Raw genomic sequence first — 22,322 nt, 5'->3', positions numbered from 1 at the left:
ATGAAATACCTGTTTAGATTTTTTGGCATTGAAAAAATTGGGTTGTTAGTTTTTAATATATTATAAGGAGCTCTTTTTAAATGACTTGTTTTTAATCTTGATGTAATCAAATTTAATTTTTTCCTATAAGTAATACTTTTTTATTTCCTGTTTAAGACACTTGTACTTATGTTAAAGTTATTCTTCTGTATTTAATTTTAGCGGCATTATTAATCCTCACAGTGAGTGAATTTTGTGAAGGTTCAAGGTTTTTTCTTATGTTGCATACTTTAGAAAACTTCACCAATCTTATTTATTGACACATTAGTATTCTTTTGAATTTCATTGTTACTTTTGCTCACAAGTTAAGTTTTGTTGTTTATATGTGGGCTTTCTCTGGACTTTCTGTTATATTTATTTACTTTGTCCTTCCTTACTCCAGTCCAGGATCAACTGACTTAAATTACTATTGCTTTATAGTAAGTCTTTAAATCAGGCAGTGTACAGACTAGATCTTCCAGGTTATTAATTTTAATGACAAGCTATTAAATCTTGATATTTATATATCAGACAGATATGACTAGCTTTCACTTAAAAATGTTCTTTTCTCTGAAGAATCTAAAAACCAGAATCTAACAATAAGTATGTATATATATACACACACACACACACACACACACACACAATAATACAGATGCCCAATAAAAGTGTGAAACTTTATTGAATCTTTTACCTATTTAATTAGAAAAAAAGATGATGAAGTAGTCCTATTAGATGGCAATGTTAAAGATTGATAATATTCAGTGTTTGTGAGGTTGTGAGAGAATAGGCATCCATGTACATGGGTGGTAGTGTTGTAAATGGGATCAGTGTTTTCTGGAGGATTATTTAGCAGTGTGCATCAAAATAGAGAGCCAGGACAGTGGAAAGCTAGGAAAATTCCTTGCAAGTGGAATGGGGAAACTGAGACAGACAGCTGAATGAACTGGTCTGAGCACTTTACAGCCAGATACGGAACTTCACTAGGGCTGAAAGCCCTGGGTGTGGTTTAGAGCCCCTGACCTTTCCTCCCTAGAGATAACATCTAGGCCTCCATTTCAGCTCCAGGCCCAGAAAATCAGCAAAACCAGGTGGGTGACCAAGGCGCCGCCCAGTCAGTAGAGACCGTTACCTTGATAGATGTTACTATCAAGGAAGAAAAGCAGCCCCCCCTCATTTCTCTCCTGTTGCTTCTTCTGTCCTAAGCCCTTCCTTGTGTCACTGTCCCAGCTTTCATAAACTTACTCTCAAAATCACCCGGACTCGTGCTGTGAAGTCTTCCTCTCAAAGCCAGGAACCCACACACTTCAGGCCGGCCTGAGGCAGACCCGCTTCAGGCCTGATGCCTGTCTGATCACAGCAGTAGTAGTGCTCCCACCTGTCCAGCTTGACCAAGTAAAGCTGCACCTTTCACAGATGCAGCACAGTACTGCTAACTATAGTCACGTGTGTGTACGTCACTTCCCCATGGCTTCTTTATTTTATAACTGGAGGTTTGTGCATTTTGACCCCGTTCACCCATTTTACTCACTCCCTACCCCCCTGCTCTGTCAAGCATCGGTCTCTTCTCTGTATTTAGAAACTTTTGTTTTTTGGTCTATATTTTTATTTTTATTTTATTTATTTTTTTTTGGTCTATATTTTTAGATGCCACATATAAGTGATATCATATGGTGTTTGCCTTTCTATTTTTATGTATTGATTTTAGAGAGAGAGGAAGGGAAAGAGAGAAATATCAAGTTGTTGTTCCACTTATTTTTGCGTTCATTGGTTGATTCTTGTATGCATCCTGACCGGGATCAAACCCGTAACCTGGGAGTATAAGGACGATGTTCAAGCAACTGAGCTACTGACCAGGGCTTGCTTGTCTTTCTTTATCTGATGTATTTTGCTTAGTGTAATGCCCTCAAGGTCCAACCATGTTGTCACAAATGGCAAGACTTGGTTTTTTTTTATGGCTGAGTAGTATTCTGTTGCATATATTTACCACATCTTCTTTGTGAATCTCCTCTTAACTCAGTTTAACTGCTCACCCCATATTATTCTCCCCTGTTGCATCAGGTGGCATTGGCTATACTAATTAAGGTTACAAATCATGGATAATATAGCATAAATGTTTTTTATAGATTTTCGGATTTGCTATTTATTTTGTTCAGAGTATGAAGAACCTTGCAGTTGGATGTGTCACTAGAGTTAAAAAATCACCACATGAAAACTGTGTCAGATGAAGGAGTACATTTGGAAGTATTACATAGATGTCACTTTCAACTTCTGTTGTGAGAAATGCATGTTGTCATCTCCTAATTATGTTCCCGTTACCATTTTACCTTTTATTAATCACTGTAACCAAGGTTACTTTATTCCACCAACTCCCTGGGGAGGTTTAAGTGTGTGCGAGACACATAATAGCTGATTTTGAAATTTGAGTATAAGAGCATGAAAATTCTTAACAGAACATTTTTTTCTCATACTGTAAAGTTAAATATTTAAATTAGGTGAATATTTTTTTCTTATTCTTAATTAAAACTCAGTAAATTATCATTTTAAGAAGAGATTATTAAATCAGTATGTATTGCTCTTGGTACAGAGTCAATAGAATCATTAAAAATGAACTATACTCTGTTTTTTAAAACATATGGGTACTAAAGGAATAGTCATACATCTTTTTTCTTTATTATTTTTAAGGCAAGAGGAGCAGATGTGCCTGAGATTCCTGGAGACCTTAGCCTTAAGACATGTGGCAGCACAGCTAGTATGAAGGTTAAACACGTGAAAAAGTAAGTATAACTTTACCGCAGTTTTGAAATGAATTCCTATAAATGGAAATGAGTTCTTTACTTTAGTTCTGTTAAAACCTTTATTTAGATTTCTTACTAAATAAGCTGTTACTGTCCATACATTAAACTATACCGTTAAGCCTTAATTTATGACTCAGCAGTTAGTGGGCTAGGTTTGACGACTAGCTCTGGCCTAAAAATACCCTGTAATTTTGTTCTTGCATCTTTATGTCATTGTCTGTTAGACTGCATTTGTTCATCAGGAAAAAGCCAAACATGTCCTTCTTGGTACCTTTAGTAGGTGTTCTCACCCACTTAGAAAAATCGAGTTTGTTGTTTGGGTTATGGGAATTGCTCTATCTCAACTTCGCCTTCACAAGGGTAGGGGATGGGTGCCGGAAGTTGACTCTCAAGTGAAATATCTTCAGGTACCTGTTTCAGTTTTACGCAGAAAAACCACCTTGTCAGCGGGTAGAGGGTTAGATAGCTGTGTTTTCATGGCGGGTATAGAAAAGACAAGGATGAAAGTGTTCATTCTGCATCCAGACCCACCAACCCCGGACTGATGGGCTGCGACAACATGCACAGGTAACGCCTGGCTTTGTGTTCTGTGGTGGGAATGCTGCTTCTGGCTGGAAGCTGGCTCGTCTCAGTTCCCATAACATTCACCAACAGCATAGTTTTCCTGTGGGCACTGACTTGGGACACGATGAGGAGAGTACAGTGATGCTTTTTAATTTTTGTTGTTGTTTTTTGACCCGTGCACTCCATGTAACTTCCATTGGATTCCGTGTATTTCTGAAAGGGGGTGTGTGGGTATATGTGTGCTCCTGCGCATGTGCTTATTAAATACACTATGAAATAGTTGGCTTGCATGAGCTCCTAAACCCGTTTTATTTTCTCCGGAGGCTTAGCAGTTTCTTCACTGTTGCGGTGTCTTGTATCTCACTGATTTCTCTCCTGTGCTTCAGGTTGCCCTTCACCAAAGGCCACTTTCCGAAGATGGCCGAATGCGCACATTTCCACTATGAAAACGTGGAGTTTGGCAGCATACAGGTATGCTTGACGTGGCTCCTACGTGCTGAGTTAAGTTTGTTATTCACGACTCTTTTTCAGGAATAAACCAGGCACATATTCGTTTCAGGTATACAAACATAGTGATCAGACATTTATATAACTTACAAGTGATCACCCCAATAAGTCTAGTACCCATCTGACACCATCCATAGTTATTACAATATTATGTTATTGTGTGTTTTTTTAAATACAAATAAGTGGCTCTTTCGATATCTCCACAGGAGGATAATTTTTCCATTGATTTTTAGAGAGAGTGGGAGGGAAGGGAAAGGAAGGAAAGAGAGAGAGAGAGAGACAGACAGACAGACATCAATGTGAGAGAGGCACATCGATTGGTTGCCTCCCACACTTGCTCCAGTTGGGGGATTGAACCTGCAACCCAGGCATGTGCCTCAACTGGGAATCGAGCCCGCTATCTTGAGTTGCATGGGATGATGCTCCAACCAACTGAGCCACACTGGCCAGGGCAATGCTATTGTTTTTTAATCAGTGCATTTAAGTTTGGAAAATTTTCCCCTGAATAGTACATTAAACAAACTCTATAGGTTTTGATATATAGCGTTGTATTATGTTTTGTTTAGAGAAATCGAAACCTCAGAGGGAAAAAAAGATAATTTTTAGAAAGGACTTCTTGTTTTAAGTAAAACCATATAGTATACCCCACGTTCAAAGGCTGTTAAATCGCGTTGTTTACCCAAATCTTCAGAAAAAAAATCACGTCTACTGTCGTGGTAAACAGCCTGCTTCCCTATTTATAATGGCCTGCCCTCTAGCAACTTCAGCGCGAAATTATAGCTAATTTGCCTACAACCGTCAGGTGGTCATAATAATCTGGCCACTCAGTGTATAGTTTTAGATTTTGTAAATTTATTATCTTTATTGCACTTCTCTCTGTTGTATCATCTCCATTGTTCAAAAACTAAAATTTATTCAAATTTCAGAAAATGTTTTTTCAGTAAGAAGGGAAATAATCCCTTGTAACATGCAAATATCAGTAATCAGTTCATTCTGTTTTACCCATTTGAGGCCTTGCTCTCCTCCTGCTGTGGCTGGTGTGGTGCCGCCATCTAGTGTGGAGGACACTAAAACGTTTATGTGGTTTGCATTTCCTATTATTTGCTCCTCTGAAGCTGAAATTAATGTTTCCTTTTTATCTGATTTCATATAAAGCATTGAGGTAAATTAACCTGAATCCAAGAGATCAGCTCTTATCTGAAATAAGGCCTAGGAAACGTATGACTTTAATACCTATTTCTTGAGCATTCGCTGCTGAAGTTACTGTGCAAGGGCCTGGGAAATGCTCCTGTTGCTTTCTGTGATCAGATACACTCTTGTCTTCATACTGAGAAATGTGGAAAGAGGTTGTAATGTTTGACCCAAGTGTGAAAATGTTGAGGAAAAATCATGTGAAACACAAATCCTGACTTTTCATTTTAAATGAAGTTATCAGGATTATGGTAATCAAATACAAGCCAGTATTTATTGAATGTTTTCTGTGAGCCAGATTTACACTAAGTACTATTTGTATATTGTCTGATTGAGTCTTCACAACAGTTTCAGACGAGGAAATCGAGGTAGGAAGAGTTTAAGAACTTACCTAAGATCACAGCAGGGAAGTGGAGGGGTCTGTGTGTGCATCACAGCCACGAGCCATTAACACCCTGGGATGTAAGCATAGGGCTCTGGGAGAGAGAAAACTCTTCTCTGACCAGAGGGCTCTATTTGTAGGTTTGCTGTTCAGTCGTAACCCAGGTATCAAAGCAAGTCCTGACCGCACAGAAATGTGGAAATGCCCATGAAGCACTGTTTTCCTGACGAGTGTATGTTCTGGAGTGAGCACCTGTAAGACAGGAGCTGTGATTCTGCCGGGGTGTCATTCTCGCTCATTTCCCATGTGTTCTGCATGCTGCGGGCATCTCACTGAGCTGAGGGGGATTCTAGTGTCTGGAGTTGAGCAAACCTGGTCGTCAACATAGGAACAGTGCTCTCTCCCAAGTCTGGAGGGAAAAGTAGACCGTGAGGCTTATGAAGATGTGTGTAGGTCTCTAGCTTTTTCCAAAGGAATTTGAAGTGCAGTTTTGTCTACTATTGATTTTTGCCTAATATGCTGAAATTAGAACTTAGTTCACTTATTACTCACCTAAAAGGCAACTCTAGTATATATTCTTCCACTTGGCATTCTCGACTCAGGAGTTTTAAAGTGGTATTGTCACTCTTAATGGGTTAGGTGCAGCCGTCCGCAAACTACGGCCCGCGGGCCGGATTCGGCCCGTTTGAAATGAATAAAACTAAAAAAAAAAAGACCATACCCTTTTATGTAATGATGTTTACTTTGAATTTATATTAGTTCACACAAACACTCTATCCATGCTTTTGTTCCGGCCCTCCGGTCCAGTTTAAGAACCCATTGTGGCCCTTGAGTCAAAAAGTTTGCCCACCCCTGTGTTAGGGTGTTGACGGCGGGCATGCGTGGACCACATAACATTGTGAAACAGAAATATTTTTCATGCTTCCACACCTCATAGAGGCTACAGAGGTTGAATGTACGAACTACAGAAGTATGTCACAGTGCAATTGCAACCGTACCAGAACTAAATAAAAGATGGACATTTGAAATCTGTTGATTCGGCTTTGATGACCAGTATTTTATGTGGGGTGATGTATTTCTACCCTGACTTACAAAACTGATGTCCATGCTCCCTGTAGAGAGAGGACGTTTCTGAATATTGGAAGGCTTTCTGGATAGAGTTTTATTTTTAAAGATCCTAACAACACTAATTGCAGATTGGTTACCATGGTGATAGAAAAGTGAATTCAGTATAGGAAAAATAACTCCAAAAATAGATTTGTAAGGAATCTAGAAGGATGGGACTTGGTCCTTCTGTTCTCCCTTCCTTATAGACAAAGCACTGAGATAGCGTTACACTGAAGGAAGTACAAATAATGTAAATCATTACGTTCATGTCATTCAATAGGCAAATGTAGCCCAATTGTTGATAATGTGTGCTCTTGGCACATGTGGTGTGGGTACTGCATAAAACCTCGCCATTCTGACTTGTTCATAGGGTGTCTTAAAACCAACAGACAATTCATCAAGAATGCTTTTCTTGAATACCTTGTAAGAGATTCTTTCCTCAGGGGAAACAATCAATATACCAGTACACCTAAGAAAAATGTAATACATATTGTGAGAGTGCTTGTATAGGCATTCAGAGGCAAGAGAAGTTACTTCCTGTGGCACTCAAGGAAGGCTTTATTGGAGCTTGAATAGATTTGGGATATGCAAAGACAGAAGTGCAGAGCATTTAGACAAGGAAAATTAGCTTAGACAAAGGCACCTGGGAGGGAAGGGGAGGGGATGAATGGGTTAGAAGGATTATGGGAAAACGTGGTTTCGAAGATATTTGGAGCAGTGCCTTTCTTCAAAGCTCATCTAAGCTTCTGGACTTTGCATTTAAATTACCTTCTTAGTAGGAATTGAGAAAGTATTGAGAGATTTTGAAAAGAAAGTGCCATAATCGGTGTGCGAGGGAAATGGAGAGAGGCCAGTGGGAAGACTACTGTGAATGTCCAGCCAGCAATTGTCTAGACCAGACACTGTGAGGCCCAGACCCAGGGGAGAAGCAGTGGAGAAGGGGATAAAAGGAACAGGTGAGGTGTGAGAGGCAAGTTTGGGGAGACTAAAGAGAGAGATTAGGGAATCAAAGGTTGAGATCAGATCTTGACCCTGGGAATATAAAAAGAAAGGATATGTGGAGAGGCGGAGAGGTAGATGAATCCGGGATGATTAGGTTGGTTAACAGTGAATGGTTATGAAACCAGACACAATGGGTCCGAGGCTGCCTGTCACTACTTGAGCCAAATTAAACAGAGACAAGGTTGAATCATATATGAGGGTTTATTCCAATACTGCCGGCAGCATGGGAGAGCAGTTGGTCACCCTGGAAATTCTGCTCTGACCCCCCTCGCCAGTTGGCTGATTATATACACACGAGGGAGAAGATGGCTAGGTGCCGCTGTGAGCATAAAATGGAAAGGGGAGAGGAGGGTCTGAAGTTGGGCCTTCAGGAGCTCAAAGAACCATAACAAGGTGGCTAATCTCCTATGATGCTACAAACAGCTCAGCCCCTTCCTGAGACTGGAGAATAGTCAGCGTTCCTAGGCAAACTCCCGGAGGGGGTCAGGGTCCAGGCACAGCAACCAAATCAAAGCGTGTCCTGTCCTTGGTCTGTTCTCAGAATGTATTTCTTTTCTGAGCCATGGACCCATCGAGGCATCTTACCTTTCTACAGCCTTGTTTCATCCTTCAGTTTCCCGGGGCCTGTAAGAAAACTTCTCTTCTATAGTTAGTAGGTATAGTTATTAGACAACTGTGGCTCTATTCTTATTACGTGCCCTTCTCCACTATCAGTTATGTTATGCTATTGATTTACTTGGGGAATTAAGGAGGAAGAAGTGAATATGTGAAGAAAGATGATGAATTTAGTTTTGAAAGTGAGGATTGCATTCCAGTGAGACCATGTTTGTTTATTCAGTCACTCATCAGATAATTAGTGACCCTTACTTAAATTCCAGGTACTTTTCAAGATGTTTGGGTTAGGCATATACCTATCTATGTGTGATAGTATGTGTGATAGTTTAAAAATCTGCCAAATGTGTATTACAGATATTTTTTATCCCAGTTTGTAACGCATCTTTTCACTTGGTTTATGGTGTCCCTTTTGTAATAACTGTAAAGTTTTTGATGTAGTCAGTCTCTTATTTTTCCCTATCGGTGTTGCAGCTAAGATTCTTTCCCAACTGTGGGCATAAAGCTACATTCCTGTATAGCTTTACGGACTGACCTCAGGCACTTGAAGGAATACCTGGGGAAATCAGTGGGTGGGCGGGCATGGACACTGGTACCAGGTGTTCCTTGCATTGTCCTTTATCACTGCGGGCCGCATGCGGCCAGTCAGGGTTTCGCTGGTTTCTCCTGACCTTGGCTGAGGCAGGTTCCGGATCCTCCTGTGCCTTTTCCAGGCTTCCAAACACATCATCGACCTCTTGGGTCTCATGAAAGTCTTGTCACTTTCTGCAACTTCATTCAGGTTTCATTTCACCCATCATTTTTTTTTTCATCAAAAAAATCCCCTATGACTTTGTAGTTCATCTGGTTTATTTTGGCTAATGTGAGAATGAATGATTATCTCTTATAAAGGTGTTTTTGTTTATTTTATTTTTTAATATTTTATTGATTTTTTACAGAGAGGAGGGGGAGAGGGATAGAGAGCTAGAAACATCGATGAGAGAGAAACATTGATCAGCTGCCTCCTGCACACTCCCCACTGGGGATGTGCCCGCAACCAAGGTACATGCCCTTGACTGAAATCGAACCTGGGACCCTTCAGGCCGCAGGACGACGCTCTATCCACTGAGCCAAACTGGTTAGGGCGGTGTGTTTTTTTTTTTTTAAATACTTTTTGTGCTACTGCTTTCAAAAACAGAGAACATATCTTCGTCATCCTTATATATATATTTTTTTATCCTTATATTTCTGATAACCTTAACTGTAATAATAGGTAACATTTATTAAGTACTCACTGAGTGCCAGGTTCCTCAGTGAGTACTTAATAACTGTTATCTCATTTAATACTCAAAACCTCGAGAATAGTTACTGTGACATCATCGCCATTTTCCAGGTGAGAGATTAAGTAGGGAGATCGATATTGCACAACCAGCGAGTGACTCTTTTGCACTCAGGGTTGTCTGACTCTGGCTCAGAGTTTGCCAGTGCATCCCTAGTTAGGGCCGGCAGGTAAGGTGAGTGAGCGCCTTGAGTGGGATAAGAAATAGCAAAGCAAGCAGCACGACGGATGACAGTTAACATCCAGCCTCGATGCTGGTGAAAAAGTAAAGAGGAATCGATTCGGTGGCAAAGTCTCTTGGAGCCACATTCACAGGGGCCGGTCGCCTCTCAGCCCCGGCCAGTTGTTGCCCATGTGAGAATATGGGTCCAATACTTCAGATTTCCTGTTGTTTCAATAGAAGCCTAGAAATTGTTTTTTTTTTTCTTCATATAAAACCGCCCAGTTTCTAAATGCTATTTTGTGTTTCGAATAAAAATAAAGTTCAGTGTGCAGACCTGCACAGTGAGTCTACAATGAAACGTAGCCGGAGCCCACGCTGTTCTCCGGGCCCCAGTCTGCAGTGTCTGTAGCAGAGCTGAGCCGGGTAAACCAGCTGCTCACCTGCCTCTCCTAGCCCCTGGCACCTTCCTTCCCGCTGTGACATAAAGTAAGGGCATGAAGACCTGCCCTGGAGCGAATGTGTTTTATTTGCTGCTTTTGTGCACGTGTTGGTTTAGAGACAAGCTACAATTCTCAGAGTCACATCTTTTTTAAAATCTTGAATTCTTTATCTGCCTTCAAGTAGTAGAATTCTACTCCAAGGCACACCTTATTCCATCACGTTGATGTGAGAACGAAAGTATTACTGAACGCTTCGTTTGTTCTTGTTCACTAATCACGGCTCTCCCGCTCTCTGCCCTTTCTTCTTGGCCTCAGCTCTCCCTTTCAGAAGAGCAGACCGATGTAACGAAAAACGGCTGTGAATCGAAAGAGCTGGTCTACCTCGTGCACATCGCTTGTCAGGTAATTTTGTGGCTGCGTTCTCTGTTTCACATAAAATGTACTAAGGATTGTTTTGAGCGATTGTTAAGTTCCTTTCTGTAACGCTTTTCTCATACTGCCTCATAGAATCCACAGGAAAATACTTGTACAATATTGAAAGGGAATTGGGCGATGAATGGCCATTGTTAAGAAAGTAAATGGTATCCTCTAAAAAAAGAGGAATAAATGTCTTTATACAGAATCAAGTGGAATGCACAGTTTAGTATGACAGCTCGCATATCTTCTCTGCGTTTTCAGAAAGTTTTTAAGGCTTTCGACCCCTGTGAATGCATAACGGTGACTATGGAAATACAGACGTTTTGTTTTCTTTCTCTTAGTCATTTTGGCATTTCTATATGTACTCAGAGTTGAAACAGTCAGTTTAAAAGAATCCGTTTTCTAGACATTTAATTTACAAACTTCGATGAAAATTCTTCTTGTAAGAGCAAGGGGAGTCTGTTGTTTATGGTAAGATGCTAAGAGCCCACAAAATCATCTCTGCCTGAGGTGCTCACATTTCTAACCAGGATGGTGAATTCCACTGTGGTGTAATAGTAGAATGTGTGCATGTTCTAGAACTGTGCTGGTTTTGACTTGCTTTTAATGAGATTTAAAATATGTTACATGTAGCATTGATTATTTCCTCTACCAACTAATCAGGTAATATAGTTTATTTAGTCTATGTTTATTGAGCCTTCTGCCTGTTTTCAAGCAAAAATTTCTTGTATACAAAGTTTTTCTTTTTCTTTGGGAAAGAGTACGATAGGGTCATTTATTTTATTTCCCCCCCACCCCCAAAAGTATTATGTATGTACCTGAAGTTAAAATTAAATAACCTTGGAAAGTCTAAGGCTTATCTCATATGGGAAATACTGAAGTTCTTAATCTAGGTGACCTTAAGGAAAGCCTTTCAGAATTAAGTGCTTTTTTATTTGAGTGCTTTTAGGTGTCAGTGTATGATGCTGGAAATGGAGTTTTTCTTTTATGTTTTATGGACTATCATCTCGGAAGTAGGCAGCTCTAAACCACTAAGTTTCATGTTGTATTTTTATTTGGTGAGTTAATTTTTAAGTGAGAATATTAAGTGCTTTTATGATGAGCCTTTACTGATAGACGAATATAAAACGTATCTTCTGCCCGGCTGGCGTAGCTCAGTGGTTGAACATCAAAGTATGAACTAGGAGGTCACGGTTGAATTCCCGGTCAGGGCACATGCCCGGTTGCAGGCTTGATCCCCAGTGTGGGGTGTGCGGGAGGCAGCCGATCAATGATTTTCTCTCATCATTGATTTTTCTCTCTCTCTCTCCCTCTCCCTTCCTCTCTGATATCTATATCTATATCTATATCTATATCTATATCTATATCTATATCTATATAATCTATATCTATCTATCTAATCTGTATCTATGATAAAAACATACCTTCTTTATCTAGAGTACCTGGTTGACATGTCATAGTGAATTCATTAATCCCTCTATAGCCTAGCACTTTTCAGCATCTTTTTTTTCTCTCACTATTAATTTCCACATGTTCTGACAAGGCAAATATTTTTTATTCTCATAAGCAAAACACAGTGTCAGTAATACCTGTGCTGGCTTTCAAAAATGACCTTCAAAAGTTATCTATGGTATTTTGATACCATACAGTAGCATGTATAATTGTTATTTGATTATGCTTCCATGAGTAGTGACCTAGATAGGTAGGCTGTTTCCTGGTAGTGAACATCTTGTCAAACTGCTTAGAAAATTTTAGACTCCTTGGTATGCTGTTTATTACATCAAAGCAGTAATTTACTGCATTGCAATAATGCCACCACACTGCTCTGCCTCGGCGTAAGTAGTCATTGCTGCCTGCCCATGGCTCACCTCCTGTATTCTTGCCATGCAGCTCAGCCACAAACCATATTAAACGAGAATCCTACTTTTTTAATAACTAAGAGAGACTCACAATCAAACCCTCTAATTTTGCAAATGAGGAAATTGAGGCCCAAATGCCTAAAGTGGCTTTTCTAAGCTGTAGGGAATCTTAGCAGGAGCTGCTAAGGACTTCAGTTCTCTGATTGCCAGTTTCTCCTGCATCTCCTTGGAATTCACTGGTAACAACAGACGTGGGGGGGTTGCATAGTCTTCAGGTAAGATAAGCTCATCACCGCTGATGGGATCTATCCATCTCAGAAGCTATTTATGCACGTTTCATATCTTTGCTAATTTCTCATTTTAATAATGTGCTCTTGAAATTCTTTTTATTTAAGCAAAACCCTTGGTCCTTCATCTTAACCCACTCTCTTCCCTTGTTCTTTGATCTTAAAAATAATGGCCAATTAAATAGTGATCTTTTCCCTTCCTGTAAGTTAAGTGATAACTGTTTCCTTTAGGTCTTATCTTCGAACCTTCTAACCATGCCTTTGCCTCTGCCCTCTAAAGTCTTAATTTCTTTTAAAATTGTGAACCTAGAAATATAAACTATGCTCGTCTGGTGAATTGGTCCAGAGTCAGTGGGCATTTTGGGGCGCCTGTGTGTAGTCATCAGATATTCTGACATGCAGTCTGTCATTTAATTCTTACAACAACCTGTGAGGTTAATAGTCTGGTTTCCATTTTACAAGACTCACAATTGTTACTTAAAGAGAAAGACCAAGATTTAAACCTCAGTCTCGTGGGTTTCCCCCCCTATTCCTTCACCATTTCCTAATATGATTTGTACCTGGGTGGCTACTGGGAACTTTGTGAGCCTATCCCAAATATTAATAAAAGGGACCCAAACTGGCCATCTAGGTTTCCTTGAATGATTTAAGTGGACAGGGCGTGGGTAGCATGCATACATGAATAAAGACACTTACAGAGAGAACATGAAGCGCAACTTTCAAATGAAGAGCCTCTGAGCAGAGGTGAGGCTGACTGGGTTTCGTCCCAGGCCAAGAGGCTATGTAGACTGAGTGATTGTAAAACTATTTAACAGCTGGCATGGCAGGGGCCATGCAATAGAGCAGATACTGTCATACAACCTCAGTTACCCAGGTTGGTGTGTCTCAGCTGAGTGGTAACCACGGATTAAACTGCTCTCCTGGATGCCTTGAAGAACTGATGTTTAATCTCTTGCCTGAGCCCTCATTTCCCTCCCTCTTGTACGAATTATTATTTAGAATAAGTTGTCTTATCCAACATAGGCTCAGGTATTTCCTTTCTTATCCTTTTATTCTATTCTCCAAGTAAATAAACTGGAAGGAAATAAAGTGTTAGGTAGAAAAACAAGTTAGCTAATGTGGATGAAGCAATGCTTTTCCAGTTTGTATCATGATGTTTATCTGAATGGAAAAATGTTGTTTTTTTGTTTTGTTTTCTGAAAATCATACTAATTTTTTCTTTGCATTTTACTCACTTTTTAGGAAACAATGTTTCTAGTTTGAAACCAATGAAAAATTCTAAAAATCTTAGGAAATTCAGGAATATGTCAAGGTAGATATAAGATAAACTTTTATTGTCCCAAATGTTGAAAATTTAATAATAAAAAAAAGACCAAACTAGATAAACCCTGCCACTAATTATATTGAGCCCACTACAAAGAATGAAGCATTTATAAGTGAAATGTTAGTGGTAGTGAATCTTAAAAGCATTCTGTAGTCTACTGTTTTATTCTTTGGCAAGTAAGCAAACATCAGCGTTTAAAGGTTAATATTAAAATGGCAATTTTAAACCTAGCTGTTGCAAGAATTTATCCTGACGTGTGCTCTAATGAAAATCCTGTTCTGATCTTTCCCTTCTGTAAGTAGTTTTGTTACTGTAAGAATAATTGTTGCTTCATAAATACTGTGTATTTTATTGTCTCTCAGTCAGCCTTATGGTTGAAATTAATGCTTCATGCTGAAGCTGGATTGTATTAACCACCTCTGTATTTTAACCAGAATTCATCAATATAATAGTTTATTTCTCTGAAGATCCAATTTTTCATAAATGTTTACAGTAATACGAAGGCTTCGTTATGCCCTAGTTGTTGAGGTAAACAGTTGGTTTTAGGGAAATGCTTTCCTACCTCAAAATATCTCCTGTATGTCGATGCTTGAAATTCCACCATTAGAAATGTATTCCTCGGTATTAAATATTTCCTTCACTCGGTTCATTTAGAAAATGCGGTTCCTAAGGGGGCGGGGTTTGCATGTGGACATTTGCAGAGCATCTGTATCCACACAATGTACAGGCTGATGCAAACCTCCTGATTTAAACCTCACACCTCCTCTGTGCCGTGTAGGTGGTGCTGTTCCCAGGCTCCCGATGAGATGAGTAAGCTGCTGCTCACAGGTGTTAGGTAACTTGTGTGATGTCCTGTAGCCAGGACACGGCCAGGCTGAGATTTAAAGCAGGTCTCTCTCGTCGCCCTGAACTTCATCATACAGTGGAAGATATGATTCATAGCACAGTTTTTCCCCAGATAAATTTCCCATGATAAAGAGACTCCCCAGGACATGGGTGAAGACTGTGCCTCGCAGAAAGAACAGCAGATCTATCTAGAATTCCTCTCTCTCTCTCTCTCTCTCTCTCTCTCTCTCTCTCTCTCTCTCTCTCTCTGATATTACCAAGCCAGCACAAGCCACTCCCTCTTGCTGAGCCATTGTGATAGCATGAGTGTTTGCGCCCTGGAATCGAATATAACCCACTAAACTGCCAAAATGATGTAAAGTGTACACTGAAATGTGTTCCTTCAGTGATTAAAGCGCTACAATAGGTTTTGACTGTATTTAGAAACTGAAACCACTGCTTGGCAAGGCCTGGGAGGACCTTGCACCCTTGACTTGCCTGTCTCTTCTCCATCATGTCTTGACAGCTTTCTCTCCTCTGCTGGGTCTCACGAACTTCACCCAGTTCCCAGGAGACACTACTTTCTTCCTGCCCAGGGCACTGAGCTTCCATCAGCCCCTAACTCTTCCCATTGAGCACTAGCTGGGTCTAGTTCCTTCCCAGTTTTTATTTTTTTTAAATATATTTATATATATTGTTGACAGTATTATAGCTGTCTCCCATTTCCCACGCTTTGCCCTCCTCTACCCAACCCCAATCTCCATCATTTACTTGCTGAGACTGTGAAGGTTCCTGCATTCATGTGGTTGATTGTTGATATTGATTTCTGTGAACAAGACTGCTTAGATGACAGAGAACAGGATTACCTTTTAAAAATCCATGAACTTTATTTTGTGGAGCCGTTTTAGGTTCCCAGCAAAAGTGAGTGGAAAGTACAGGTTTCCCTCACCCCTTGTTTCCTCATAGGCACAGCCTCCTCCACTATGGGCATCCCCTGCCAACGTGGCACATTTGTTACAACCGATGAACCTGCATTGACATACCGTTGTCATCAAGAGCTCACTCAGGGTGCTGTACATCCTATGGGTTTGCATCCATTTATAGTGACATGGAGCCACCTTTACAGTGTCACACACAATAGTTTCTCTCCCCTAACAATCATCTGTGCTCCGCCTGTTCATCTCTCACTTCCCAGGAACTCTTGGTAACCACTGATCTTTTTATTGTCTCCATCGTTTTGACTTTTCCAGAGTGTCCAATGGTTGGGATCATACAAAATGTAGCTTTTTTGGGTTGGCTTCTTTTGCTTAGTAGTATGCATTTTAAATTTCCTTTATTTATTTATTTATTTATTTATTTATTTTTCATAGCTTCATAGCTTACTTCTTTTTATTGCTGAATAACATCCCATTGTCTGGATGTACCACAGTTTATTTATCCTTTCACCAGCTGACCATCGCTTCCAAGTTTTGGCAATTATAATTAAAGCTGCTATAAATACTCATTTGCAGGTTTTTTGTGTGGACAGGACATAACTTTTCAGCTCATTTAGGTAAACACCAAGGAGTGCAGTTGTTGGACCTGATGATGAGAATATGTTTAATTTTGTAAGAAAATGACAAACTGTCTTCCAAAGTGGCTATGCCATTTCAGCAATGAAAGAAAGTCCCTGTTGCTTCACATCCTGGCCGGCTTCGGTGTTATCAGTGCTCTGGATTTTTGTCATTCCGATACGTGTACAGTGGTGTGTCCCTGTTTTCATCTGCATTTCTCTGATGACGTGGTGCGGAGCAACTCTTCATATGCTTATTTGTCACTTGTTTATCTTTTTGGTGAAATGTCTGTAAAGGTCTTTGACTCATTTTTGAGTCAGTTGTTTGTTTTCTTATCTTTGATTTTTAAGAGTTCTTTCAATATTTTGGATACTTACCGGGTATGTCTTTTGTGAATATTTTCTCCAAATCTGTGGCTTGTCTTTTTATTTTTTATTTTTTTGACAGTGCCTTTGACAGAGTGGGAAATACTAATTTCAGTGAGGTCTAGCTTATCAATTCTTTTTTTTATGGATTGTGCCTTTGATATTGTATCTGAAGAGTCATCACCAAACCCAAGATCATCTATATTTTATTCTGTATTACCTTCCAGGAGTTTTATTGTTTTGCATTTTACACTAAGGTCTGTGATCCATTTTGAGTTAGTGTTTGTGATAGGTGTCAAGTCTATGTCTATATTCATTTGTCTTTGTGTTTGGATGTCCAATTGTTGCAGCACCATTTGTTTAAAAGACTGTCTTTTCTCCATTGTATGACCTTACTCCTTTGTCAAAGATCAGTTGACTGTGTTTAGGTGGGTCTGTTTCTGGGCTGCCTATTTTGTTCCATTGTGTTTGTCTATTCCTTTATCAATATCACATTTTACAGAAAATCCTGAAGTAGAATAGTGTCAGTCCTCTAGCTTTGCTTCAACATCCTGTTAGCTATTCTGGTCTTTTGCCTCTTCAGATAAAATTTAGAATCAGTTTGTTGACATCCACAAAAATAACTTGCTGGGGTTTTTATTGTTATAGCATTGTGAATGTATAAATCAGGTTGTGAAGAACTGATATCTTGACAATATTGAGTCTTCCCATGAAAATGGTCTATCTCTCCATTTATTTATCTTTTATTTCTTTCACTAGAGGTTTGAAGTTTTCCTCATATAGATCTTATATTGGACACTTTCTGTTAGATTTATACCTAAGTATTTCATTTGAGAGGGATGCTTATGTAAACGGTATTGTGTTTTTAATTTAAAATTCCACTTAATCATTGCTGGTATATATGAAAGCAATTGGCTTTTGTATAGTATCCTTGAATTTTACTGTTTTACTATAATCACTTATTTCGGGAGTTCTTTTGTCAATTTTGTTTTGCATATTTTACCTAGACAATCATGCCATAATGTGTACAAAGGCAGTTTTATTTTTTCCTTCCCAATTTGTATCTTTTATTTTCTTGCCTTACTGCATTAGCTAGTAATTACAGTACAATGTTGAAAAGCATTGGTAAAAGGGAACACCTTGGCTTTATTCTTGATCTTGTCATGTAACTCACTACATTGTTTTGGAGTTTAACTACTTATTATCAAGTTAATAGAAGCTTTCCATTATTAAATTTAAAATCCTCTGAATGAAATACCATTTTAGAATAAGGTTTGGTTCATAATAGAGACTAATTATAGGAGCCTTTTTTTCTTACCCATAGGGCAAAAGTTGGATTGTCAAAAGAAGTTACGAAGATTTTCGAGTACTTGACAAGCATCTTCATCTCTGTATTTATGACAGAAGGTTCTCCCAGCTCTCAGAGCTTCCCCGTTCCGATGCCCTGAAGGACAGTCCAGAGGTAATTACTCCACCTAAATTAGCAGACATTTTTGCTTGCATACTAAACAAAAGCTTAGATTGAACACTCAGGATGATTCCTGGGATTATTTAATTGTTTCATGAATGAAAAATTAGCAATGTTGGGTAAGAAGTTTAGTAAAGTAGATTCAATGTATAATTTTATAACGAACAAACAAACAAACAAACAAACAACCTCAGATTGTACTATATAAATGAGTAGACCATTCTCCAAAGAGAATATAAAACATGGAAGCAAAAATATGGAAAGAAATTGACTTTAGCAATAATCAAATAAATGCATATTAAAACAATCCTGTTTGCTTAGTTTTGATGGCCGGCTATGTCTTTGCATCCATCTGCACACCTGCCAAGTATTTCTAGTGAAAATATAAAAGAGTGAAAGAAATATTTTTAAAGGGAAGAGATTTTTTTTATGACATCAGGAATAAAAAATTGTGAGGAATGTTTGAAAGTACATGGGGTAAGACTTATGAGGGCAAAAAATATAGCATAAAATACATGGACAAGAAGACAGATAAACTAGAAATTTTATAGGTAAAAATAGTGTTACATTATGAGCTGCATGATAACAGTTGGTCAACAATGGACAGCATATGTGACAGAGGTCCCATAAGATTATAATGGAGCTGAAATTTTCTATGGCCTAGCGACATAGCTGTCATAACATCAGAGTGCAATGCATTACTCAAATGTTTGTGGCAATACAGGTGTGAACAAACCTGCTGTGCTGCCCGTCACATAAAAGTACAGCACCTACATGCCCAGCTGGCAGGTCACAGTTCGATTCCTGGTCAGGGCACATGCCCGGGTTGTAGGCTCGATCCCCAGTAGGGGGTGTACAGGAGGCAGCCGATCAATGATTCTCTCTCATCATTGATGTTTCTGTCTTTCTCCCTCTCCCTTCCTCTTTCTGAAATTAATAAAAAGACATATAAAAAATAAAAGTAAAAGTATAGCATGTACAGTTATGTACAGTACATAATACTTACTGATAATAAACATGTTGCTGGTTTATCATAATATGCTTTTTATTGTTGTTTTATAGTGAACTCTTTTTACTTAAAAGAAAAGTTTGCTATAAAACAGTATGCCGTGTCATCCGGCAGCAGTCTCACTCATCTCATATTTATTGTGTCTCTTGATTGCATCATTTTCTCTTGGGCTTGATTTAATCTCACGTTGTTTTGTACATAGCATGCTGTGCAGGTTTGTAGCCTAAGAGCCATAGGCTGTACCGTCTAGGTTTGTGTAAGTGCACTCTATGATGAAATCGCCTAAGGATGCATTTCTCAGAACATGTCCCCATCAGTTAAGAGGTGCATGACTGTAAACAAAATAACTGAGAGGGGCGAACAGCGTGCTCTGAGGAGCATGATTATTACACTCAGGGAGAAAGTGAAGCAATCACATTCATGGAATGAGAGAAGAATTTGATAAAAATAAAATAGAGAACTTAGAAATGAACATACAGTCATTTAAATTAGTTTTAATAATAACAAACCTGAATAGCTGAACTACACACAACATTGACACAGATGAAGAGAGAATTAGTGAGCTGACAGATCAAACTTTATGAGAATACAGCCCAAAAGGAATAAAATGTAAGAGAATAGTCTGAAAACATGGAGAAGTCCTTACTTCCCTCTCATTGGGAGTAACTAAAAATTAATATAAGAAAATCCCCTAAAGCTAAAAAGGCATGTTTTCAGATTAAATGGTCCCGTTAAGTGCTGATATAATGAGGGGAAAGACACACTTCTAGAAACATGTAGTGAAACTGGAAAATGCCTAAACAAAGAGAAAACCAGAAAAGCTCCTAGAAAGCAAAACACAGATGTTCTCAAAAGAACAAGAATTGGATCAGCATTGGACTCCTCAGCGGCTGCAGTGGATGCTTGGAAACAGTACCAAACCTCATCCAAGTCCTGAGGGGAAGCCATTTCAATTCCGTAATTAATTCCAAGGCAGTTAACACGTTAAGCGCCCAGCCTGTTTTGTCTTCGGGACGGAGAGTATAGTGTCAGTCACCGGTGCCTGACAGGGCGCTTCACGTGTTAGAGGTAAGGATGGAGGTAAGGTAGCAACATCATCAGTCATGTGGGAACTGGCCCTACAGCAGAGCCTCGGGAACATCTTAGAGCCACCGGTTCCTTCGTGTCATAGAAAACCTGGGCGTCTCCATCCCCATTCCCATCTCTGTCTGTGTGCTACATTTTTCTCTCTCATACTGTCTCAGAACATGGTCACCACCAGTGGGTCCCAGGTTTTTGTCTAAGCTAAGACAGCAGCCAGACTGAGCTGAAATTTTGTATCCTAATTCCTGATTCCTACAGTCACTCTTGCTAGGCCTGTTTGTGTGGTGTCACATTCCTGGACCAATCGGCTGGCCCTCGGTGTAGGACCATGTATGAACATGGCTGTCCTGCCGTAGCTGGGATATTACAGAGAAAGAGCTTCAGAGTACGTGGGAGAAGCTGGGCAGAGCCTAGTCTGTCTCTGCTATCATCGTTTACATTTTCAACACAAAAGTAGAAAGAAAAAGCAATAAAATCAGTAGCTATAAAATAATCTGTCCCCTGATGATGAGGGGTTAAAAGCCAAAGTTCTGTGCATTACAGGGAATTACTATGTATGTGCCTGTAGTTCCAGTTCATGGAACTGTTTCTCTGGGAAGAATCCTCTGTAACTATGGAAATGCCAAGAAATCTGTAGAGTTGCCTTTTCCCTCAAAACAACCAATTTGCAACAGTTCCTCTGACAGAGAGTAGTATCTGAGTTACCACGGAATCTTCTCTTTCCTTTCAGTCCGTCACTCAGATGCTTATGGCTTACCTGTCCCGCCTTTCAGCTATCGCCGGCAACAAGATCAACTGTGGACCTGCCCTTACTTGGATGGAGGTATTATCTAATTCACCTCTTATTAAGGTTTATTTTTAAAGTATCTATGTAAGAAATTTAATAATAGTTTAATTTTGATAGCTATTTAAATTTTAGGAATCAAAGAAATGGTGTCTGTTCTATCTTCTAGAAGGATATAGATGTGACACAAATATTTTTCATCTGAAATCTTTCTTTGCTAATCCAGGCAACTTATTTTAATACTATTTTGGTGCTTAATATATTAATGTATACATTTAGAAAGGTGTGTATCTATTTTCAGTTGACTTAGTAATTGAGAATATTTTCCAGTTATTTATGAGCAAGCGACAACTAGCCTTTTAAAGGATCTGATTTAAGAAGAAGTCTTGAGTGCCTTCTGGAAAACTCTGTGCTCACCTTCTCACATGGCCACAAGAATGACAGCTGAATTCTAGAACAGCCATCCTTGAAAACCACTTGAAGACTAGCTGGAAAGAATTTCCATAACTAAGGATATCTAAAAGAAGCCATATTGAGACTGGTGGGAAGGGTGGAGATGTAGATCAGGCAAGTCCGCACCTGGGTGTGGCATTTAAGAACTGGGAGGGATATCTCAGCTGTGCAGGTCTCCCCCTAGGAGCAGTGGTCCCAGCCTTACACTGGACTCCCTAGCCCAGGGTATCAGTGCCTAAGACATCGAAGAAAGAAATTCAAGAAGATACAAATATTTGGAAGCACATACTATGCTCATGGATAGGAAGAATTACCATTGTTAAAATGTCCACACTACCCAAAGCAATCTATAGATTCAATGCAATCCCTCTCAAAATACCAATGGCACTGTCCATAGAATTAGAAAAAATAACCCTAAAACTTATATGGACCCAGAAAGACCTGGGATAGCGAAAGCAACATTGAGAAAGAATAACAAAGTTGGAGGTAATACACTACCTGACATCAAATTATACTACAAAGCCATCATAATAAAAATGGCATTATTATTGGTATAAAGAGCGGTACATAGATCAGTGGAATGAAATAGAGGTCCTGGAAATGAACCCATGTCTGGGTGGTCAACTAATCCATGATAAAGGAGGCAAGAATATACAATGGGGTAAAGACAGTCTCTTCAATAAATGGTACAGGGAAAACTGGATAGATAGATGCAAAAAAAGAAAGGAAGGGAGGAAGGAAGGAAGGAAGGAAGGAGGGAAGGAAGGAAGGAAGGAAGGGAAGGACGGAAAGA

At 39.4% G+C, this 22,322-nt stretch overlaps 1 protein-coding gene across 4 annotated transcripts in view; it reads left to right on the top strand.

The window, feature by feature from the left end:
• The window catches only part of ARHGAP32 (Rho GTPase activating protein 32), a 174,248-nt gene that overhangs the window by 95,619 nt on the left and 56,307 nt on the right, over positions 1-22,322 (top strand). For 3 of the 4 annotated variants that reach the window (XM_059676653.1, XM_059676650.1, XM_059676652.1), the window contains exons 3-8: positions 2,704-2,795; positions 3,342-3,383; positions 3,767-3,851; positions 10,418-10,504; positions 18,057-18,194; positions 21,023-21,115. In XM_059676653.1, coding sequence (XP_059532636.1) covers positions 2,704-2,795; positions 3,342-3,383; positions 3,767-3,851; positions 10,418-10,504; positions 18,057-18,194; positions 21,023-21,115 — 537 coding nt within the window. The remainder of the gene's footprint in view (positions 1-2,703; positions 2,796-3,341; positions 3,384-3,766; positions 3,852-10,417; positions 10,505-18,056; positions 18,195-21,022; positions 21,116-22,322) is intronic. The other variant, XM_059676651.1, reaches the window with a different exon arrangement.

The sequence above is a fragment of the Myotis daubentonii genome, chromosome 19 (genome assembly GCF_963259705.1).
Source record: "Myotis daubentonii chromosome 19, mMyoDau2.1, whole genome shotgun sequence".
In the NCBI taxonomy this organism is placed as follows: Eukaryota; Metazoa; Chordata; class Mammalia; order Chiroptera; family Vespertilionidae; genus Myotis; species Myotis daubentonii.
Note: the sequence above shows the minus strand (reverse complement) of the source record. Positions and strands in the feature narration are given on the sequence as shown.